This window comes from Rhinatrema bivittatum, chromosome 1 (assembly GCF_901001135.1).
Source record: "Rhinatrema bivittatum chromosome 1, aRhiBiv1.1, whole genome shotgun sequence".
Classification (NCBI taxonomy): Eukaryota; Metazoa; Chordata; class Amphibia; order Gymnophiona; family Rhinatrematidae; genus Rhinatrema; species Rhinatrema bivittatum.
Genome location: NC_042615.1, coordinates 748,430,775 through 748,452,860, shown reverse-complemented (window position 1 = coordinate 748,452,860; position 22,086 = coordinate 748,430,775). Strand labels below are relative to the sequence as shown.

Genomic DNA, 22,086 nt, shown 5'->3' with positions numbered 1-22,086 from the left:
GTTTAAGCTAGTATCTGCCCTTCAGTGATCATGCAAAATATAATTAATTGTTATCACCCTCATCTCTTAAGCCAGGTCCTGCATTCCAGTGAGAAGTAGATCTAAAGTACGCCCCATCCCACCCCATTAGTTTCATGCCCAGCTGCTCCATGCAGCAGTCATTTATAGCATCCTGGAACTTTAGCACCCTAGCATGTCCTGATGTGACATTTACTCAATCAATATCAATTTACTCAAGCAAATCTCCATCACTATAGTGCCGGTTTTAATAGCCTGTCTAATCTCGTTAGCATTTTACAGTCTGTTCCTCATTCTGGCCAGGTGGGTATTAGTATAATCCATATACTGAGGGATGAGCATTTGTTGGTCTATTCGTTTCAACATTGTGTACATATCTCACGAACACAAGGTATTCACGCAAAACTTATGGTATGCACAGGTGGATGCCTACATCTGCACATACCATGACTTTTGAGCACCTACCTTCTGTTCATGAGATACACACACACCACCAAAATGAATGAAACAAATGAACCTACGAATGTATATCCCTAATACTGACAAATGATTGTATCTACATAGTAGTCCTGTTTCTTAAAGAATATTCAAATGTATATCAATCATTTAAAATATCATGAACACTCCAAGAAGATTCAGATCTGAAATCAGAAATATGCTTTACCATTTAAAATATTTTTTCCATTCTGAATTACAGCAGCAGAATAGTTTCAGTATAGTAATATTCATTCCAAAGTAATCAATTACAACAATAAATCTTCTAAAAGTTTGAGCAAACAAATTTGAGCTGGCTATGCAATGTAATAGCTATAATCACAAACCTGTGAAACCTAAAGACCTGATTCACATCCTTGGCAAGAGTGACTTACGGTACAGTACCAACAAAAAAAAATATTCTTTTTTGTAAACAATTTAATTGGCAAGGGAACCATATCATTACAATCCCATTTGATGGCGGGTTGTTTTTTTTTGCATACTTGGAAGTGTTTCTGAAGCATTTCCTATTTAGCCACACCCATCACTGCAAACTGAAGCATATCAGAATGTATCTGTGCCAACACTTATTGGATTGCCATGTATGCAGAAAAGCAGGATGCAAGTAAATGGGAATGAAGCATGAACACACTAAGAACAGACTTAGAAAATGTCATAACAGATGCACACTCCTACATTCATAGTTTTAACACTTTGGTATAAAAGCAACACAAATTGACATTTTGAGTAACTTATAATTAATGCTGCTGGATATAAATGTTTTAAGGGACATGGTCTTGTGATAGTGTAGTTAATGTAGAAGACTGGCAGAACTAAATAAGCCATTTAAGTTGCAATCTTTAAGAAAAGTAGGTAAAACTCTCACCCATGCAAAGCTATAAGCTTCAGGAGTCCTACTGTAGTATTATTGCTAGGGTTCTGTCCAACTTATATGAAGTATCATGGCTTTTCCAGTCTGTTTGCATTTAATTAAAAATGTACTAAAAAGGCACTAAACACTTTTTCAAGGAAGCTTTTGCCCCATGTTTATAGAGTGCTTAGATTAAAAGTTTATTAAAAAAAAAAAAAGACACTTGTAGCCTTATTTGTTTTTATTGACATCATGTTTTGTTAATTTATGTATGCACAAATTTGGAACCTGCCCCAGCGGGAAATAAATGCATTAAATAGATAAATGTACTCTCTAACGCAGGGGTAGGCATCTCTGATTCTGGGCTGCACAAACAAGTCTGGTTTTCAGGATATCTACAATGAACATGCACAAGGTATATTTGCATGCACGGTCTCCACTATATGTAAACATCTCGTGTATATTCATTGTGGATGTCCTGGAAACCCAACCCATTTGTTACATTCCATGACTGGAGTTACCTACCCCTGTTCTAATGTACTCTAAAGATGACTTACACCAAGGTCCACATTAAACCTTTTACTGAGGTTATCTTAATGTTGATTACCTATCTGCCCTCAGCCTATGTGGACAGGCAGATGTACACCAGAAAAATCTAAACAAGCCAATCAGATACCCATCTGCTGCAAAACTTAGAATTATGCCGTAACACTCAAGGTTTAGGTATAAAAATCATACTGGGTTTTAATTTGAAAAACTTCTGAATAAAATGCAATTCAATCTGAAGAAGAGCAAACACACAAAAAACACTATTATATTGTAAGAAAATATATTTATTAATGATCACAGCAATGATATAATAAAACTATTATATGCACATTTTAGACAGACATACACTACACTTCAAGGGTTACAATAGCCAAGCAACTAGCCTTTAGTATGAAGTAAAAAGGCATGTTAGTATCTTTGTGCAAATATTATAAAATGTGTACATAACTATAATCCAATTGTCCAGACTAGTTCTGCAATTCACTTTTCAACATGCAAAAGTAATTCTTCCATTGATGCATTTCTTAAATGCAATTGAAAATTTAGTCTGTACATTACAAATTTTGATTTTATAAAGTACTCTAATAATTTTAGCTTATTTGGTATTATAGAGAGAGATATAAATTCAACTGCTTTTGTAGCTCAATAAAATCTTAACTGACCACTATGCTTTAAAAAAAAGATAACTGCATCAAATACAAAAGGAATAGTGCTTACATACTGCCCCAGTCATCTGATTCTTCATTTCAAAGGTAAAAATAGTGCAAATTATTAGTGTTGAGACCAAAACGTTTATTGAAAATGTGAACAAGAACTGTTCTGAAAAATGAAAAACACAAAAATAAAATACACCGATTTAGTTCACAGTATATTTTCATTAACTGACAAATCAGGAACAAAAAACATTTAAAATGGTAATTTAGGATTATATTTCCTTAATACCTGAATTCCTTCAGCCACAAATGAAAGCCATTCAGGCCGATGCAATATCGTGTGCTCAGGCTTGTGCACAGGTTAATCCACAGTTGGATGCACGTTTTGGATGCACATCCATAACCCCTGAATCAATAAGGGGGATCAGCGCATCCAAACCGCGAAACCAAACCAGCGCATTGCTAACAGCACTCATCATATGTATATGCCGTGTTGATGAGACTATTAGCTACTACCCCCAATTAAAAAAAATAACTATGCCCCCAACGTGTACATTTTAACCCTCAAAGATTTATGCCAGCCCCGGAGCTGGTGTTAAGTCTTCAAGAGCCTCAAAAGTTCCAGAGGAACCACAGAAAGTAGCAACATGTAAAAAATAAATAAATAAAAGTATTGCTGGCGGTCAGGTTCAGAAAATGGAAGCTTTATTTATGAACATCCATTTTCCTAACACGTGGCTGTGCATGGGTATTAAGCGTATGTTTCCAGTAAATTAAGCATATGTTTTCCGAACCTGACTGCCAAGACTCTTGGGTACTCAATGCAGAGGAGGCGCTAGGGATGCATAATTTCCCCTAGCGTCTCCTTTTAACACAGCAGCTCATTAGCATACTGCATCGAGCGCCTGGGAGAGATGAATGGGTGCGCATTAGGGAAGTGGGCACTCAATCATGAGTGCCGATTTTTCATGCGTCCATATTCCATCGGCCTAATTGTGCTTTGCAAATAACCCAATTCATTGTAAACTGAACTTCAATTTTAATACACATTCAATGTCAAACTGACATATACAGTATTTGATTACTGAACTGAGAAATTATAGCTAATTTTATTTAATTTTACCAAGAGATCAATGATTTTCTTAATCTAACATTTTTACCTTCACATTATGTTAAAAAAAAATATAATAAACAAATGCAAAACTTTTTGTAGTTCCATAGAAAGCATAAACTGTAATGTATCAAACAAATTACATCAAGGAAGAAATATAACAGATATAGACAACAATGTTATGCTAGAATTCATTTATGCTCATTTTCTCTATAATTTACAATGACAAGTGGGTTACAATCAACTTTATCTTCTGTAAATACAACATGACACCAGTGAATGTTTTTCTCAACGTGAGCTAGAGGCAGGTTCCATAATGGCTGGACTGACCTAATGCTCTGAACCTTTGATTCTGGATGATCCCTGCACTTCTGAATGCTTCAAAGGAAGCTACGCTCTCTCAGATAGAAAACGTTTCTCTCCAACCCTTCCCTCTGTAGAAAATTACAATACATTTTTTGTCATCAGTCCATCAAGTTGGATCCAAGTTCATTCAGGAATGTCCATGACTAGAGCCATATATTCATCTGAGCACCAACAGAGCTCATATTTTGTAATTCTCATGATGATTTTCCATGACAGTAATTCTCTGTGCGTTGTCATTTTTATTCCAGCGATGACTATCTCCCACTGATTTCTACGTTTCTCTTTGGGCTCTTAGTTGTACATGACACTATAACTTTGTTAGTACTCAGTCTCTTTCCAATGATTGTTACAATTGCTTTTCTGTACCAAATATTGCAAAACAACACACAGTTTGGAAATCAAAATAAAAGTCAATCCATTTAAGTGTTTTACGAATCAATCCATGACTTGACAGTTCTAGGAGAAATTCATGAAATTGGTTTTTACCTTGGCATATGCATATCATAGCAAAGCAGGTTCCACAATAGCGGGAAAACTACATTAAACATCAATTTACTTTAAACTACAGTGAATTCCTTCTGTATGCACATTGCTGGGGCTGGAAAATGTTATCTATTATAATTATCCTGGGCAACAGAATACAAATCATTTAGTTAAGCTCCACATTTTTAAACTTATATATTCAGCTTATATATTCATCATAAAGTAAAACACTTTTGGACATCTCAAGCAAATTAGCACAATATATGTGTAATATTACAAAATATTAATTTTAAATGTATGCTTTGCATATTAACAAAGCTTGAAATATTATCAAATTTTAGCAACATTTCCAATTAAAAATCTTGAAACTTATCCTGGGATGCCAATATCCACAGTTGAGTAGATTTAGTTCATAATTTCCAATCAAGACATCTTTACGTATAAATGCAAACAAAATATACCAAGTTAAGCCCAGAGTAACGGCCAACTGAACATTTTAGGTTAATCTAAAATATGCAAATATTTAAAGTGCATACAACTGGAATGGGCTGTAATTATTTAAACTGAAACCCACCTCACTTTGCAAATTCAGGATCAATCTAATATTTCAACTGGAGTTTTCAGTCTTATTCTGCTGTTTTAAATGCTCATGCCTGGAATTCTTTTAAGAGAGGGGCCAACTTTACTGGGATATAATCAGAACATAGCTACATGCAAAATGAAATGGCATATGTAACACTTTCATGTATCTCCAACACGCACCATACTACCATGGAAAAATGTATTATGTTACTTTTTTGACACTGAAAGCTATGCTGTGTTCTTGACACCGAGAGCCAACTTCTGATTAGGTGTACATGAATCAGATGTATAATCTTGATATTTCCACAGAGAGTTTTCTCTGTTCAACTCGAGAGTAACAAAACAAAGAAAAAACATGTCAGCTCCTACAGGACTCAATACTATACACAACAAATATAAACGTTATTAAAAATGAATTCGATTTAAAATGAATATAAAAACAAAGAAAATGGGCCCAACTCAAAATTTGCTGACTGATGAACGTTTCAAATATAGAAAGGGAATTACATGCTGGGCAAGACTTAGGCACTCAAGAAAGGCTTGAATGTGATCCAATGTAAAATGTCAGCTATGAAAAATCTCTAATGATAATTTAACAAAAAAACAGAAATGACAATTCCCGACCTTAGTGAAGTTTCTTCCTCACGATGGCACTAGCTATAAAACAACTAAACAGCAAATTCTCACTATGAGAAAACTGTGTGAACTTCCTTTAATTAGCTTAGAACAGCTAACTTCTCAAAAACAAATGGACTACTTGAGCACTCTTACATTTTTGTTACACAGCATTTGAGTGATAAGAATGGTTTATGAACAATGGACTGATATTTCAAGTGCGATAACTGATAAATGGAGGTAAGTGCAGATTAGAGGCACTTGACTTACAGTGTTACTGACTGCATCACACAGGCAACAGAAACAATGAACACATCAAATACAAATTAGTGCTTGCTCAATTAAAAATATAGCAGTACAAAAGTATATCATTTTAATATAAAAATACAAATAATGGCTCAAAAAAACCCCCAACAAAACATCTATCAATTTGCAACAGAGTAACAAAAATGTTTTCAGCTTACATTCAAGAAAAGTGTTTAAACTTCGTTTAGTGGTTAGTGTTTTTGCAGCCTAACATAGAAAACGTAATGGCCCACATTTTGGCTTTAACTTCTATAAAGCCTCAATTTAAAATCTCTACGCGTGCTAAAGTTTCTCTTAATAAAAAATACTGCAGTCATTTAACTAATCAAAATATCTAGGATACATGGAAAACAAAATCGGTGGAGGAGGTAAAAGGCAGTGTTTTCTTCCACACAAGGGGCATGAAGTCGTGCACCATACATGGTATTTCACCAACCAATTTAACTGCTGTGCAACCAAAAAGGAAAAAAGTGTATTCATCATTAAAAAAAGACAAAACAAGGCCAGATCACACCTTCACAAAATATCGAGTGCCGATGGTCCATGCTTTCCTAGCGCTTTAAAAAAACAACCCAAGTCCAAAAGCACCATTCTGAGGAATGGGGCAGCAGAGAGCAGGAGGCCTCGGGGGTCTGCAGTTATGAGCGCTCCCCTCTGCTTCCCCATCACCAAAGGGGCAGAGGCCATAGATATAAGACGGTACTCTCCAGGAATTATTGCCATTTCAATAATGCGAAGAAAGCACACATTTGCTGGAAGACGGGCTTGGCAGCAGCGATTTGACCAGACATGCTGAACAGTTTACACCTAATTGTTGTGCTGCCACAGATATCCTTCAAGGGCTTTGCCCTTTAAACCTCAGGGTCTCAACACTGGGCTTTGTAGTGTCCAAAGCATGCAATGAGCCTCAAACCAATTGTGTTAGGTATGTGGACCTTCAATAACTGAATTAAAAGAACATCTGTGGATATTCTCACACAGAGGTAAGACTACAAGTCAAACAGTTGCATTTCATATTCTACTAAAACTACAAAGCTCTAATGCAATTTTCTTCTGGACTAATCCTAACAATTTTTCTTTAATTTCTTCCAACTTTCTGCCTTTCAAGCAATCTTAATTACATAAGTAACTTGAGAACTGTCAGCAAATTGTTTGAAAATATTGCTGACACACAAGCCCTAGAATGTTTTGTACATTCTTATGCTAAGAAAAGGCCAGTTAAAGATACTACACCTTATTATACAGCGTCTTCATATTAAAGCTGTAATAATCCCAAAGGAAAGCATTTTCTGGTAGGTAATATCCAATGGGGAGAAACTGACGGACAAAAACAAAGCCTCAGGCCTTTAACAGGGCATACCTGACCGTCAAAAGTGGTTGCTATACACATTTCACGTAAATTTTGAACTGAACTAGATAAAATTTTAATTACAGAGGTATTACTATGTTTCATTTTTTCAATTTACTTTAGAAGTCATTATCTGTGATAAGTAAACTGTATGTTGGAAGCAAACCAATCACAGTGCAAGATTCCTTTCACAGCACTTTAAGCCACTTCCAGGAAGTTTGGAATAGGTAAGACGTTTCCCCATTACTGCTAGAGATGGCTTCAAAAGTGATCAGCAGCCATACCAACTGAGCTAGAACAGGAAAGGAGTCAAAATCTTAGCTTTTAGAAAGATAGCCAGGAATTTTGACGGAATATCACGTATACCCTTTCTTCCAAAATCACAAAGGCCAAAAGAAACTGTAAGCCAAATGAAGTTGTTTAACTGCACCATCTAAGGTCCCTTTCCAGTGTACATTACATAGTGTAGTATTTGCTGTACTAAAAATGACAATAATACACACGTGCCATTTATACATTACTCGGTCAATCTAGTATTAACAGGATACACATACAAGAAGCTGAGACTGTACAGACTGCTTCAGTCTGACAAGGTCACCTCTGCAGAAACTCACGCATGCAGCACAGAGCAATATTTCATTATAGTTAAAAGCTTCTAGTTGCAGGTGTTTATAAATTGTACATTTGGGTGTTTATTTTCCACTTAATTAGGAGTTCTTGGTGGGTACCAAAAAACTGGCATTGGTGGTTTTCTGGTGCAGGTCCTTTTCCTGAATATCTTTACAGGCTGAATCAAACACAGTGCAGAAAATTCACAAAAATAGAGTAGAGGAGCCAAAGCAGGCAAAGGAAGGGATGAGAGAGGACTAAGGGGAAGTGGTATTTTTCTGGTGTTTCTCCAATAATCCTCTTGTTTTTATAATCAGGTCCACCCCCTGATTTTCAATCACTTAATCTGATGTGCGAATCATCATTACTGCATTACATAGTATGTCCGCACAGAGTTACTTGCTGATGCTCACTCAGCAATAATTTAGATGTCTGAGTGTAGTGAAGTGTGACATACCTGCATGCAGACTGTTAACCTTAGTGTCGGTAATTTCCAAATCCTTAATAAAAGTAAGTATTTGGTGAGCGAAAAGCCAGTTCTGGTAGGGGACGGTTAGACTGATCAAAATCCTCTGTATTGAGAAATTTATAATATTCTCTACTAAATTAAGAGATACGAGGCTTCCAAGGGTTGTTGCCAAATCCTTTGAGGGGTCTTGCAAGTTTGGAACTCCTCTAAAACTATTTAAAAATCATTTTGTTAATATGAAGAACCTTATTTTGCATACCAGAGGACTGACAATGAAAACAGACAAAACACAAATATAGCACACTTTTCATGTCACAATCTGAGCCTGTTATCATTATATATCAACTCATTATATCAACTCATTATATCATGATCAAGCATCCAATTTTATCACAGATCCCTCTGGAAAATTCATTAGGAGAAAAGGTACTGTCTGTATGCTGCTACCCCTCCCCCCCCCCCAGCTCAATCCCTGGTATTTTTCCTGAAGGGCAGGGAGAGTGCGCTTACATGTGATTGCCTCCTCTGCCGGCCAACATCAGTCTTGCTGTTTGAACTGCAATGCCTGCAGGAGACTACAAGATCTTGTGCAATTTAAGCCTGAAAACTGAAGTTGGCCATCGCTGGAGACAGAAACAGGTAACCACCCTTTCCTTCTGGCCACCAGGAGGCAGCCCAGGGATTGAGGGAAGGGTTACATCTTCCAATTAATTTCCCAGCAGGGACCATGATAAATCTTAATCGCAACCTAGTATTTAGCATCTGGCAGAGTGATGCTTTGGGATTCATGATAGCAAATATACATTCATTGTTCAAGGGTTGAACTATGGAGTGCAGCATGTTAGGATTAATACTGTAATAGAAGAGATTCAGCACACTCCTTGAGCAATAATTTGAACAGTCAGAATTAAAGCTGATTCTCACACAGAAAACCCTTTACACTGCTAACAACATTTAACTAATACAGTCATTCCCAAGGAACCTCAATTCTCTATTCCCAGCTATGGCTTATTTAAGCAATGGCTAATTCTGCCGCAACCACTATGTATTTCTTAGTTGCATGAACTTATTTTTGTATTTTATTACAGAACAGCCATTAACGTGGTCTCAAATTGTTTTTGTTTTTTTTTTAAATCAAAACTACTTAAGCATCTCAATATTAAAACATGTAACATTCCTGGCTATAATCTGTCAGACTCAAAGTAGTACTGACATGGAGAGCCTGACATAAAAGAGGAGACTCTGCTACTGATTTAGTCAGTGAGCAGTTGGAAATATGCATACATATATATATATACATACTAACATATTTTTGTTTGTTCACCATTAAAAACATTTTCTCCCCAGTCATGTTTAGTAGTGGGCACAAGCCATCACAGATTTACAAACATATCTTTGGTAAAATGCAGCATGGGAAATTGCTAAAAATATATATTTTAAACCATCCCTGTTCACATATTCCTCATACTTGCTTGCCCTTCTTTAAAGGTAAAACAGCATCATAACTATGGAGGTGCATACTTCAGTTTCAGCACTGTAACTTAGGTGTGGAAGCATTCAGCATAATAAAATAGTCCACTGACTGTCTCAAGTTATAGCTAATACTGCTAATGCTATAACGTCCATCAATGAATGTAGACTGCGATGCCACGTAAGTTCTACATCATTATTTGCAAAGTTAATCATCTGGTTTGTTCTGAAAGAGAGATGTGAATGACCACCCTGCATGGGTAGGTTTGAGCGTATCTTGGTCTTCCTCTGGAGGAATCAAAAAGTGTCTAGAATTAATAGAGCAGGGACTTCCAAAAGATGCATTTTCACTGTTACTATCAGTAGATGAAGAAGAGCATGGAGACCCTACATTCCAAGTAGTTACATTTACTTGAGGCCTATAACCTGCTGATTGCTCTAGGTCGTCCTCTGTAGTTGTGTGGTTGCTTGCTGTTGCAGTATTAATAGATAGCTGCATCTGAGGTTTGTAGCCTGCCCCATGAACAAATTCATTTTCTGATTTTTCCTCAGACTTTGCTTGAGGCTGGTACATGGACTGAATGTCAATATAAGTTACCTGGGAAGACCCCACAGTTTCATCTATTGGTGGACTGGAGATCTCCTCATCCATGATAGGTGGACAATATGATATAACAACATGATTTTCACCTTCTGGGTCAGAATCATATTCAGGAAGGTGAGTATCTAGATCCTCATTCTCACCTACAGGTGATGTAAGTTCTGTATCCATGATCTTAGGAACTGTTGCTAGTGTTTCCACTACTTCTACATTATTGGGAGTACAACGATTCATCTCCAGTGTTTTAACAGCAGTATTTTCCTAAAAATATAAAAAGAAATGGACACAGGCTAAATACATCATATTAACTTTGACATTTGCCCATGAAACATGGCTGAAGTGACATTCTCCTTCAGTTCATTTAATCCTGTATATACTATCATCATCTTGTACACAGGAAAAAAAGTTGTTTTTTTAATTATGATATCACTGGATTCGTGTATCCCAGAAATGAATGACCTATTCTAGTGGGAAAACAAAAAAATATATTAAATTTTGCGTAAAGAAGTCAGATCATGACCAACTTGCTAGGGTACATTTAGAGTTCAAAAAAAAGAATCTGTATTTGTTTTTAAATTCATATCTAAGAACATTTTTTAAAAAATTATTTTGGGGTATTGGTTCCTACTTTTCACAGCAATTATTTAAATACATTTTGGTGATCACACAAAAAAGTATTTTTCACTTTTCTCTAATTTTGCCAAGGCACTGGTTCTTTATGCTGGGTTTCAGTTAATGAAGAATAAGTTATAGTGCTCAATATCATACAGAATACAAGGTATATGATTTTTCATCTATTTGTAGAGGACCCAAAAATTCTAGAATAACCCAAGAAAACCTATTTCTTAAGTCTCCCATAAATCAGAGGCAATAGCATAATTATTTTTTAAATGGACCCCCCCTGAGAAATACAGCTTCCCAACAATTCCTGAAAATTAGAGGGCAGTCAACTAAATTTATTGATCACCATCTAATAAAAAAGCTTTAAAATTAATTAATTAGGAAAAAAACCTTACCTCACTGATGTTCTTCTGAAACTGCAATGCCTTGCTATTCTCTGGATTTGGAATATCAGGATAAAATGTTTCTTTGATCCTTTAGAAAAAATAAATTAATGAAGGATATTTTTTGAAGTAAGAATAGAAGTAGGACATATCTATCTTAAAAACAGTTATGCTAATATATATATAAAAATGTTAAAACGTTCTTTACATGATGCTGCTCATTAACTATTGAAAGATTTTCAGCAAAGGTTTTAGTTTTTATGGATGCTCCCTGCCAGAATATGTGAATTAAGGAAATAGCTTCTAAGGCCTGTTTTGAGCTTGAAGATTTCGTGCCATCAACCTTAATTTACATATAGTTGTATGCAAAAGTTTAGGGATCCTTGGTCAAATGTTTGAGAACTTCTATGTGATTAGAAGCTGACACAAATTCCACATGGATACAAAGTTAAATGTCTATCACATCAAGGTTGAGGGCATTAAAAAATTCAAAAGAATAATCAAGAAAGGTAAAAGTTTTGGAATGGCTTTCACAGTTCCCAGACCTGATTATTAAAATCTCCCCATAGATATTCAGTAGTGATCTGTGAGGCATGCATACAAAGGGACCGAAGAATGTATCTGAACTAGAAGTGTTTTGCAAGGAAGAGTGAGAAAAAGTTCCAAAAGCACGAATAAGGAAGCTCTTAGCTGGCTACAGGAAATGTTTGGAAGCTACTTCTTTCATAAGAGGTGCTATAAAGTACCAATTGACAGGGTGTTCAAACCTTTGCACACGCTGTATTCACTTTTTTATTTTCAATCTATTAAAATAAGCAAATGCAAATTTTACTTTAAAAATTGCAAAAAAAATGTCATGTTTAACTTTGTTACTTAAAAAAAGAAGCCAAACAGAAGACAAAACTAGATGTGATAGTGTTATGGTTCTGAGGGTGGACCCTTGGTCCGAGGTAGAGTTGACACTACCCAAGAGGGTAACCCCTCTTGGGTCCCTACCGTCAGAAGGCGAGGCTGGACTCAGATGGACCCTTGAAGAAAGAGAAGAGATCTGGATGCAGGTGCCTCCTCTGCAGGTCGATAGTCCAGATAGCTGGCGCCTCCAGCAGGTCGGCAGCCGGTCCAAGAGTCAATGCCTGAAGAATGGTCGGCAGCTGGTCCAAGCCTAAAGAATGGTTGGCAGCCGGTCCAAGCCTGAAGAATGGTCGGAAGCCGGTCCAAGGGTCAAAGCCTGAAGAAATCCAACCAACTGGGAGCGAAGCAGAACCAGGAACTGAGAAGACAGGAACTCGGAGCACCAGAACCACCAACTACAATCCAAGAATCCAAGGCAAGGTCTGAGGAGTAGACCTTGCCTTAAATAGCAACCTGGAAGGTGGAGTTCACAGGGAGGAGCCACGACAATTTCATGTTGTGGCCCCTTTAAATGCAAGGTCTCTGCTGTGCGCGCGGTTCTAGGGAGACCAGAGGGGGAGAAGCCAGCCCAACCGAGAGGGAACACAAACGGCTGGGCCCAGCAGCGGCCGCGAAACCATCAGAAAAGAGGCCTGCCTGCCTCTGTTGGATCCCCGGAGGCGGCCCAACGCCTCAGGTGAGTCTTCGGCCCCAGTTGCGGACCGCCACGACCGGCAGCCATGTCAGTACCCCCTCCTTTAGGCCTCTCTCTAGAAGTTTTGGGTTTTCCCAGGTGTTCAGAGTGAAAGTTCTGGAGAAGAGTCTTATCCAGGATGTTAGTAGCAGGTTCCCAGGAATTCTCTTCTGGCCCAAAACCTTCCCAGGCTAGGAGGTACTCCCGTTTGCGTCCTCTTCTCCGGACATCAAGAACCTCGTGAACCTGGTATATAGTCTCTTCTTCGTCCTCAGTTGTAGAGCTGCAGGAGCCTTCCGAGAGGGCCAAGTGAGGACCAATGGCTTCAACATTGACACATGAAAGGAACTGTGTATTCGCAGTGTGGCAGGCAGGCGTAGCTGATAGGTCACGGGACCCAATTGCCGTATCACCGGAAAAGGGCCAATATAGCGAGGGGCCAAGCTCATCGAAGGAACTCTTAAGCGGATATATCTGGTGCTGAGCCACACCTTCTGCCCTGGAAGAAACCGACGTCTGTCTGCAAATTTTTTTGCGGTACTAGCTGCTTTGCAAAGCATCTGTTGGGTATGAACTCAGAGTCTCTTCAGTTGCAGGGCTGTAAGCTGTGCCGCCGGGGACGAAACTGGCAGAGGTAGAGGCAAAGGCGGCCTGGGTTGTCGCCCAAAGACAATTTGAAACTGTAAAGCCCCAGTTGAGGTACCCGCATGAAAATTGTGGGAGAACACCGCCCAGGAAAGCAGTGCAGCCCAGTCGTCCTGATGAGTATTAACATACATACGTAAAAATTGTTTCAAAATACGATTAGTATGTTCCGCCTGACCGTTTGCCTGAGGGTGGAATGCTGTGGTGAAGTCCAGAGCAATGCGAAACTTGGTACATAGGCTCCGCCAATATCGGGTCGTGAATTGTGAACCACGGTCAGATGTGATGTGCTGAGTTATTCCATGAAGGCGGAAAATATGTATCATGAATAGCTGGGCCAGACAGGGAGCAGATGGGAGGGAGGGTAGCGGAATGAAGTGAGCCATGTTCGAAAATCGGTCCACTACTACCCATATCACAGTATGTCCTTCAGAGGATGGAAGATCCACAATAAAATCTGTGGAGATGTGAGTCCATGGTCTCGTAGGAGTTGGAAGCGGTTGTAATTGCCCCCAAGCCTTCCCTGTAGGACTCTTGTGCTGAGCACAGATCGGACACGAATCTACATAAGCACGAATGTCCTTGAGCATCTCGGGCCACCAAAAATGTTGTTGGATAAGGGCTTGCGTCCATATATGTCCCGGATGTCCAGCCAATTGGGAATCGTGTCCCCATTTTAATACTTTATTACGAAGCCTCTTGGCCACCACAGTCTTGCCAGGTGGGACCGTGAAGGTTGCAAAGAGGATAATGCGAGCTGGATCAATAATGTTTTGAATTGGCTCCTCAATGTCCTAATTGGAGAAAGATCGAGACAACGCATCAGCCTTGATATTCTTGTTAGCTGGTCGATATTGCAGTTCGAAATCAAAACGTGTGAAAAAAAGCGCCCAGCGAGCCTGATGTGGATTCAAGTGTTGAGCTTGTTGAAGGTATACCAAGTTCTTATGGTCCTTGAAAACAGTGATACGGTTATGTGCTCCTTCCAACCACTGTTACCACTCCTCGAATGCGAGCTTGATAGCTAGAAGTTCCTTGTCGCCAATGGAATAGTTGCGTTCAGCTGAAGAAAATTTTCTAGAGAATTAGGAGCACAGATGAGACGTCCCTGATACATCAATCTGGCTCTGGACAGCTCCTGCCCCTTCAGCGGAGGCATCAACCTCCACTGTAAACAGACATCTGGGATCAGGATGTCGGAGGCAAGGTTGTAGTAGAAAGGATTCTTTGAAAGCCTGAAAGGCCTCTTCAGCCTCTAAAGGCCAGGCCTTGATGTTTGCCCCCTTATGAGTGAGTGCAGTAAGGGGCGCAGCCAGCTTGGAAAGGTTCTGGATAAAACTACGATAGTAGTTTGCGAATCCAAGGAATCGCTGGAGTGTGCGTAGACCACTAGGCTGAGGCCATTCTTGGATGCATTTCAATTTAGTGGGATCCATTTGAAAACCTTGCTTAGAGATGATATACCCCAAAAAAGGTAATGATTCTTTTTCAAAAATACATTTCTCTAGTTTGGCATAGAGTCGATGCTCTCTCAGATGTTGCAATACCTGCATAACATGTTGACGATGCGTCTGTAAATCGCAGGAAAAAATCAAAATGTCGTCTAGATAGTCTACCACACAGACATAGAGCAAGTCTCTAAATATTTCATTAACAAAGTGCTGAAAGACAGCAGGAGCATTGGTTAGTCCGAACGGCATGATAAGATATTTGTAGTGGTTGCCTCTGGTGTTAAAAGCCGTCTTCCACTCATCACCCTCACGAATCCTGTCTAGGATTTGGAGAATACCCGGGCTCCCTGTAGGCGATCAAATAGTTCGGCAATAAAGGGGCAATGGATAGCGATCCTTAACAGTAATAGCATTCAGTCCTCTTTTTTCCCTGACAAAAAAACCCAGCCCCAGCAGGGGATGTAGATCTTCAGATCAACCCCTTCTGAAGATTGCCCTGGATATATTCGGACATGGCACGAGTCTCAGAAGTGGACAAGGGATAGACTCTACCCCGAGGTGGTGTGGATCCAGGAAGCAAGTTAATTGCACAATCAAAATCTCGATGTGGAGGCAAGGTATCCGCGGCCTTTTTGGAGAAAACATCCGCAAATTGTTTGTACTGAAAGGGCAAATTCTCCAGGAGAGAGGTACAAATGAAACTACTAGAGGGAGTAACTCCTTTTAGGCAGGTTTCGTGGCATGCTGGGCTCCAAAGAGGATGTCCAATCAAACTGCAGATTGTGGCGTTGCAGCCAGGGAATACCAAGAACAACTGGATGAATAGCTTTCTGGAGGACATAGAAAGTGATTTGTTCTGTATGGTTGTGTGCAATGTGGCAGTCCAGAGGTACCGTATGGTGTGTTATTCTTCCAGGCAAGGGTTCTCCGTGGATAGAGGAGATAATCAACGGCCTCAGGCAAGGACGTGTGGGAATATGAAGTTGTTCCACCACCTCTAGCAAGATAAAGTCTCCACCGACCCCACAATCTACTAAAGACAGTGTGGTAAATTTATGTCCTCCGATGACAAGGGTAACAGGCAAGGTGAGTGGGGGAGCTGGTGAAGTGATGCCTAGGGTTACTCCCCCCCATGGAACCTAGGCTTTGTAGTTTCCCGGACGTATAGGACAGCCCGCAATGCGATGACCCGACCCTCTACAATATAGACAAAGGCCAGCCTTATGGCGTCTTTGACATTCTTCCGGTGAGAGAGGACCTATACCCAACTGCATGGGTTCTTCGGCGATCCCCTCGGTGGTAGAGGAATCTCGAGAGGCCGAAGAGGATGAATGTGAAGCAACAGGAACTGCCATGCGTCTTCTCGAACTCAGGCATTCACGAGCCCTTTTCCTGTAGACGGCAGTCAATTCTGGTGGCTAGTTCAATGAGAGAGGTTAAGGAGGACGGAAGTTCCTGAGCTGCCAGCTCGTCCTTAATGCTAGCTGATAGTCCTGCGAGGTATATAGTCCGGAGAACACTTTCCTCCCAATGGAGTTCAGTTGCTAGGGTTCTAAATTCGATAGTGTAGTCCGAGAGTGAACATCCTTCTTGACGGAGATGAAGAAGGTCGAAACCAGCAGCTGCTTGTTTTCCGGGTTCCTCAAACACTGTCCGAAATAGTTCCAGGAATCGTGGGAAATCTTGTAATACCGGATCCGAACGCTGCCACAGCGGGGAAGCCCAAGCCAGAGCCTTGCCCTCCAGTAAGGACAAAATGTATGTCGTCTTAGTTATGTCATCTGGAAAGAGGGTAGCTTGAAGACGGAAATGCATGCTGCATTGGTCGAGAAATCCCCGGCATAACAAGTTTCCCCGGCATAATGTGTAAGTTTTAATTTGAGGTTTTTTGCTACGTACATATAAGGATTTAGCTACTGTGTTTATTTATGCCACATATATCACTTAGGATCAAAACCAAAAAGTTCCAGTTTGGTCTCATCAGAACACAAAAGTTTCTCCCACATGCATGTAGTGTCCTCTAAGTGTTTCTTTGAAAATGCTATGCGGCACATCATAAGGTTTTTCTTGAGTAGCAGCATCCTTCTTGCCACCCTCCCATGTAGGCCATGTTTGTGTAGTAATCTTGAAATTGTTGAACAGTTAATTTACCAGTCTCAGCCAGAGACATCTGTTGTTCTTTTAATGTAATCTTAGGGCTCACAGCAGCCCTAATGACCTGCAGCCATTTCCTTAACCCATGGCTACTGACTCTGGAATATAGGCCCCGACTGATGCAGTATCTTGGTAGAACCAAACTGTTTCCACTTTAGAATGCTGGCCCCAACAATGCCCAAGAGATATTCAAACACACTGAAATTTTGTTACAGCCTTCACCCAATCTGTACCTTTGAATAAAATTATCTCACTTTTTGGCATCTTCAAATTCACTTAAAATACAAACAGATTAATAATTTATATGAGGTTTGGTCAGCTTCCTGGAAGAGAAGTCCATAAACCTTTATTAATCAAGTACACACAGTTATCTCTGCGCTTTAGCAGTATGGGATCTATTTACTGTTTTGAATCTTGCCAGGTACTTGTGTTCTGGATTGGCCACTGTTGGAAACGGGATACTGGGCTTTTTTAAAACCCAGTTATGCTGTTTTAATCATATCCTCTGGAAATGAATTCCAGAGCTTAACTGTGCACTGAGTGAAAAATAATTTTCTCTGATGTTTTGAATGTGTTACTTATGTCGTGGAATGTTCTAGTCTTTGCATTTTTTGAAAAAGTAAATAACTGACTTACATTTACCCATTCTAGTACACTCATGATTTTATAGACTTCTATAATATTCTCCCTCAACCAGCCGCCTCCTCTCCAAGCTGAACAGCCCTAACCTCTTTAGACTTTTCTCATCGAAGAGCCATTCCATCCCCTTTATCATTTTGGTTGCCCTTCTCTGTACCTTTTCCCAATGCAACTATATCTTTTTTGAGTTGCGGTAACCAGAATTGTACACAATACTCCAGGTGCTACCTCACCATGGAGCAATTCAGTGGCATTATGACACTCTCCATTTTAAGTCTATTTAACTTATTATGGATCTTAAGGAGATTTTTTTTAAATGGAGTTCATTTGTGTTTTCTCTGATAAAGGATGCGAAGACTTATACAATCAGACTTTTTAAAAAATTACTTCTGAATTATTTCTATAGCTCTTTCATAATGAAAGTTTAGAGTATATTGTGTAGATCAGTGAAACAAATTTCTATTTTAATGCATTTTTATTTTTTAGATAGCAGAATATGAAAAATGTACACGTGTGAAGGATTTTACAAGGCAATGTATATCTAGCTGTCATAATGGAATTGTGAAACAAAAGTTGTAGCCCTTCTCCGTACTGTGTAGTATTTCAAACTTCCACACCGGAAGTAATATAAAGCTTCTATCACACAAAAAAAAAATTGTCAAGTTATTACATTTTGAAATTTGCAATTCTGAGGAAACTCTAGAAGTAATCATATTAGCAACATAGTCATAACAGTGATAGGATCAAACTTGGGTAGGATATCATAGATGGTATTTACACATATATAAACAGACCCAACTTCCACGAAGGTAATTTGTAATACTATTTTAAACCTAGATGTGCCCAAGGCTCAGGAAAATTGAGAGAGAACACCTTAAACAATTTCAAAGATTAGACATTTATTTATTTATTTAAAATCTTTTCTATACCGTCATTAAGTAGTATACCATCACAACGGTTTACATTGAGGCACATACATACATTTATGAAAGATGTATAATTTGATACTAATCTCTAGGAAGTGCCATTTGAAGTCCAGTAACATAGTTTCGTAATAAAGATTATTTGCAAAAAGTTAAAGATCTTGTCCTTTTTCTACGTTTCAATTGTATGTATAACTCTATCGGAATGTATGTTTTATTTTAATAAAACACGCTTATTAAGCAGAAAAGGTGCTACGTTCCGGTGTTCTGCTGCCAGATGTCATATATCACTATTTACCGCTCTCTTTGTAAAATGCTTGCTTGAAAAGCCAGGTTTTTAAACTCTTTTTTAAATTGAAGGCATTATGATGTCTGTGTGTACTTTTCAAACGCTGCTCAGTGCACTGTTACAAGCTGTCTTTTGCCACCTGAAAGCAGAACTGATGTCAGGCCTAACACATTCTTTACTGTTGTTTGGTTTCAAAACTCCCTTCCCTTCCATTGCAATTTTTTTGTAGACCAAGTTAATGGGAAAACAGGAGAATAAAGAAAAGTTAGTGGTCATTTTAAAAGGTTAATTTTTTAAACTTCCTGGCCCTTAGTGACAAGTCTTGTCATCTATGAATATCCCAACTATAATGTATTTATATTTTTCAAAGTTTATATTCAAAGAACATGGAAAATACTATAAATGAGATAAAATTGGAAAATAAGAAAGGGGGAACATTAGAATAAAATGGGTGGGTATTAGATCAGTTCCCAACAAATATCATCAGTCCCATAACCAAAATTAAAAGGTATAAACTGGAAGAAAAAATCTTTTTATGTGCAGAAATGGGGTTTTATAAAACTGTCTGCCTAATGTGCGGATAAACTTTCACGTATGTCATATCTGCATGCAGGTTTATCCAGACTGTGCAGCGGCATGCCTGGGGCAGAGTCAGAGCGCAGTTTTCACTTACTGCACACACTTTGGGGTAGAATTTCAAAGGGTTGCACGCGTAACCCCCAAAAACCTACCCCTGCACGCGCCGAGCCTATTTTGCATAGGCCCGGCGGCACGAGCAAGCCCCGGGGCTTTGAAAAAGGGGCGGGGTCGTGGGTGTGGTGCCGATCCGGGGGTGGTCCCGAGCCCTCCGGTACGGCGTTCGCGCAAGATACGCCTGCAGGAGGCAAGCGTAACAAATAAAATAAGGTGGGGGGGGGGATTTAGATAGGGCAGGGGGGGTGGGTTAGATAGGGGAAGGTGGGGGGTACCGAAAGAAAAAGTTCCCTTCAAGGCCGCTCCGATTTCGGAGCGGCCTCGGAGGGAACGGGGAAAGCCATCAGGGCTCCCTAGGGCTCGGCGCGCGCAAGTTGCACAATTGTGCACCTCCTTGCGCGCGCCGACCCTGGATTTTATAACATGCGCACAGCAGCGCACGCATGTTATAAAATCGGGTGAACATTTATGAGCGCCGGGTAGCACGCATGAATGTACCCCGCACGCGTAAGATTTAAAATCTGGCCCTTTGATTTTAAAAAGTACATGCATAAATTTACACAGGAAATTCACATGCTCTAGATAACAGGTATAACTTAAATGCATACTTTCCATGAGATCATTTTTGTAAGTGAACGTATGTGTGAACATTTCCTTTGAAAATTGGTGTAACTTAAGGCACATATTTATTGCATAAGTTACCCACACTGTTACAAAATTAACCTCTGTATTTACAGCCTCAGATTTAGCTTAGGAATACTATAAAGTTGGTCAGAAGTATTTTTTACTCCTGAAAATATTAATTCCTTTCTGTTCTAATCCAGAAAGCAAATACTCTCTCAGTGCTTAACTATGTTGCTGATGTATCAATTATATGAATTACTAAATATAGCACAAAATTAAACAAAAGCAACACCATTTGAAGAAGTCTTGGTAGACAAATTTTACCATTCTCTCTTCTGATAGCAAATGGTACTGGTGACCACTCCAAACAATAATGCCACTGCTACTGGCATGAGACTGGCAAGGATTAACCCCACAGCTGAAAAAAAACACAAAGGTCTGCTTACTTTTCAGAACAAACCTGTAACAATACAGGACTGTTAAAGGGCTTGCAATGAGTAAAAGCATTCAGCTACAGAAACAAAGCACCAGAGAATATGACACCACAAAGACAGGAAGACCCATCAAGTCCTGCCCGAGACCCTGCTTCATGATTATAGGGACGTTTGGGGTGGGAGACAGAATGGATATAATTGGCAAACTTCTAACTCTGGAATGCTGGGTGGAATATTTTAAGGGAGGTGATATTGCTGGTTGGGTGGCATATTGTTCCAGCAGCTAAACTGGCTAATAATCTTTCTACAATTAGGTAATGCACCTGGGGATCATAAATATAGTATTTTGATCTGACATGCGCAGGGGATGTTTCGGGGAATTACATTTTTGTGCAGCAGGATGTTTATTATATAATATTTCCTTAACATTATATTTTATGTTATACACATCAGTGTATAACACTAATTACTGGTCCCTAAAACTTAAGGAAATCCTAATGGTTACTGGGGGGAGAGGGTTTAGGAAAATAGACATGAAACCTTTGATGACAGAAAGACCTAGTGGCCCATCCAATCTGCCTAATTATTCCTGTCCACATTGCTAAGGATATATCTGATAGAGCATGACTGCTTGTAAAGGATCTCTCCTTATCCAGGACAATTTTTGTTGGCTTCCTTCCTTATTTGTAGTCCATCTCAGGCAGATGACCATATATCCAGCATCATTCACACCAAGCACCCCTCCCTTCCTATGTCTAGCAAGAAAACTTGTAAAAATCTTAATAAATAATATCAGCATGGTCATCATCCAAAAGTCTACCCTCTTATATTCACTGAGTAGCCTGCTAGACAGACCTGAGTGCCTATGTTTCTACTAGGTTCTGGTTAATTACTGTACTTGCAGCCTGCTAGACAGACCCAGCTATTTATCACTGAGCCTGCCTCACGGAACCTGCTGCATTTCACTAGTACTTATATTTCTTTCTCTTTTACCCATTTTGGCAAGACTAAAACTAGCTGTAGGATCCTTCAAACATGCTGCGAGTTTATGCTTCCGCTACTAAAGATATTCTGTGCTTATTCCATGATCACTGACAATTCACAATTAAACATCAGGAAA

General features: G+C 39.3%; 1 protein-coding gene across 5 annotated transcripts in view; it reads right to left on the bottom strand.

Annotated features, from left to right (window-relative positions):
• Nucleotides 1-2,178: 2,178 nt before the first annotated feature.
• The window catches only part of LIFR (LIF receptor subunit alpha), a 358,981-nt gene continuing 339,073 nt past the window's right edge, over nt 2,179-22,086 (bottom strand). For 4 of the 5 annotated variants that reach the window (XM_029578437.1, XM_029578428.1, XM_029578450.1 and 1 more), the window contains 3 exons: nt 20,857-20,950; nt 11,542-11,620; nt 2,179-10,786 (listed from right to left, as the gene is read on the bottom strand). In XM_029578437.1, the coding sequence (XP_029434297.1) occupies nt 10,133-10,786; nt 11,542-11,620; nt 20,857-20,950 (827 nt within the window). In that variant the 3' untranslated portion in view covers nt 2,179-10,132. The remainder of the gene's footprint in view (nt 10,787-11,541; nt 11,621-20,856; nt 20,951-22,086) is intronic. The other variant, XM_029578458.1, reaches the window with a different exon arrangement.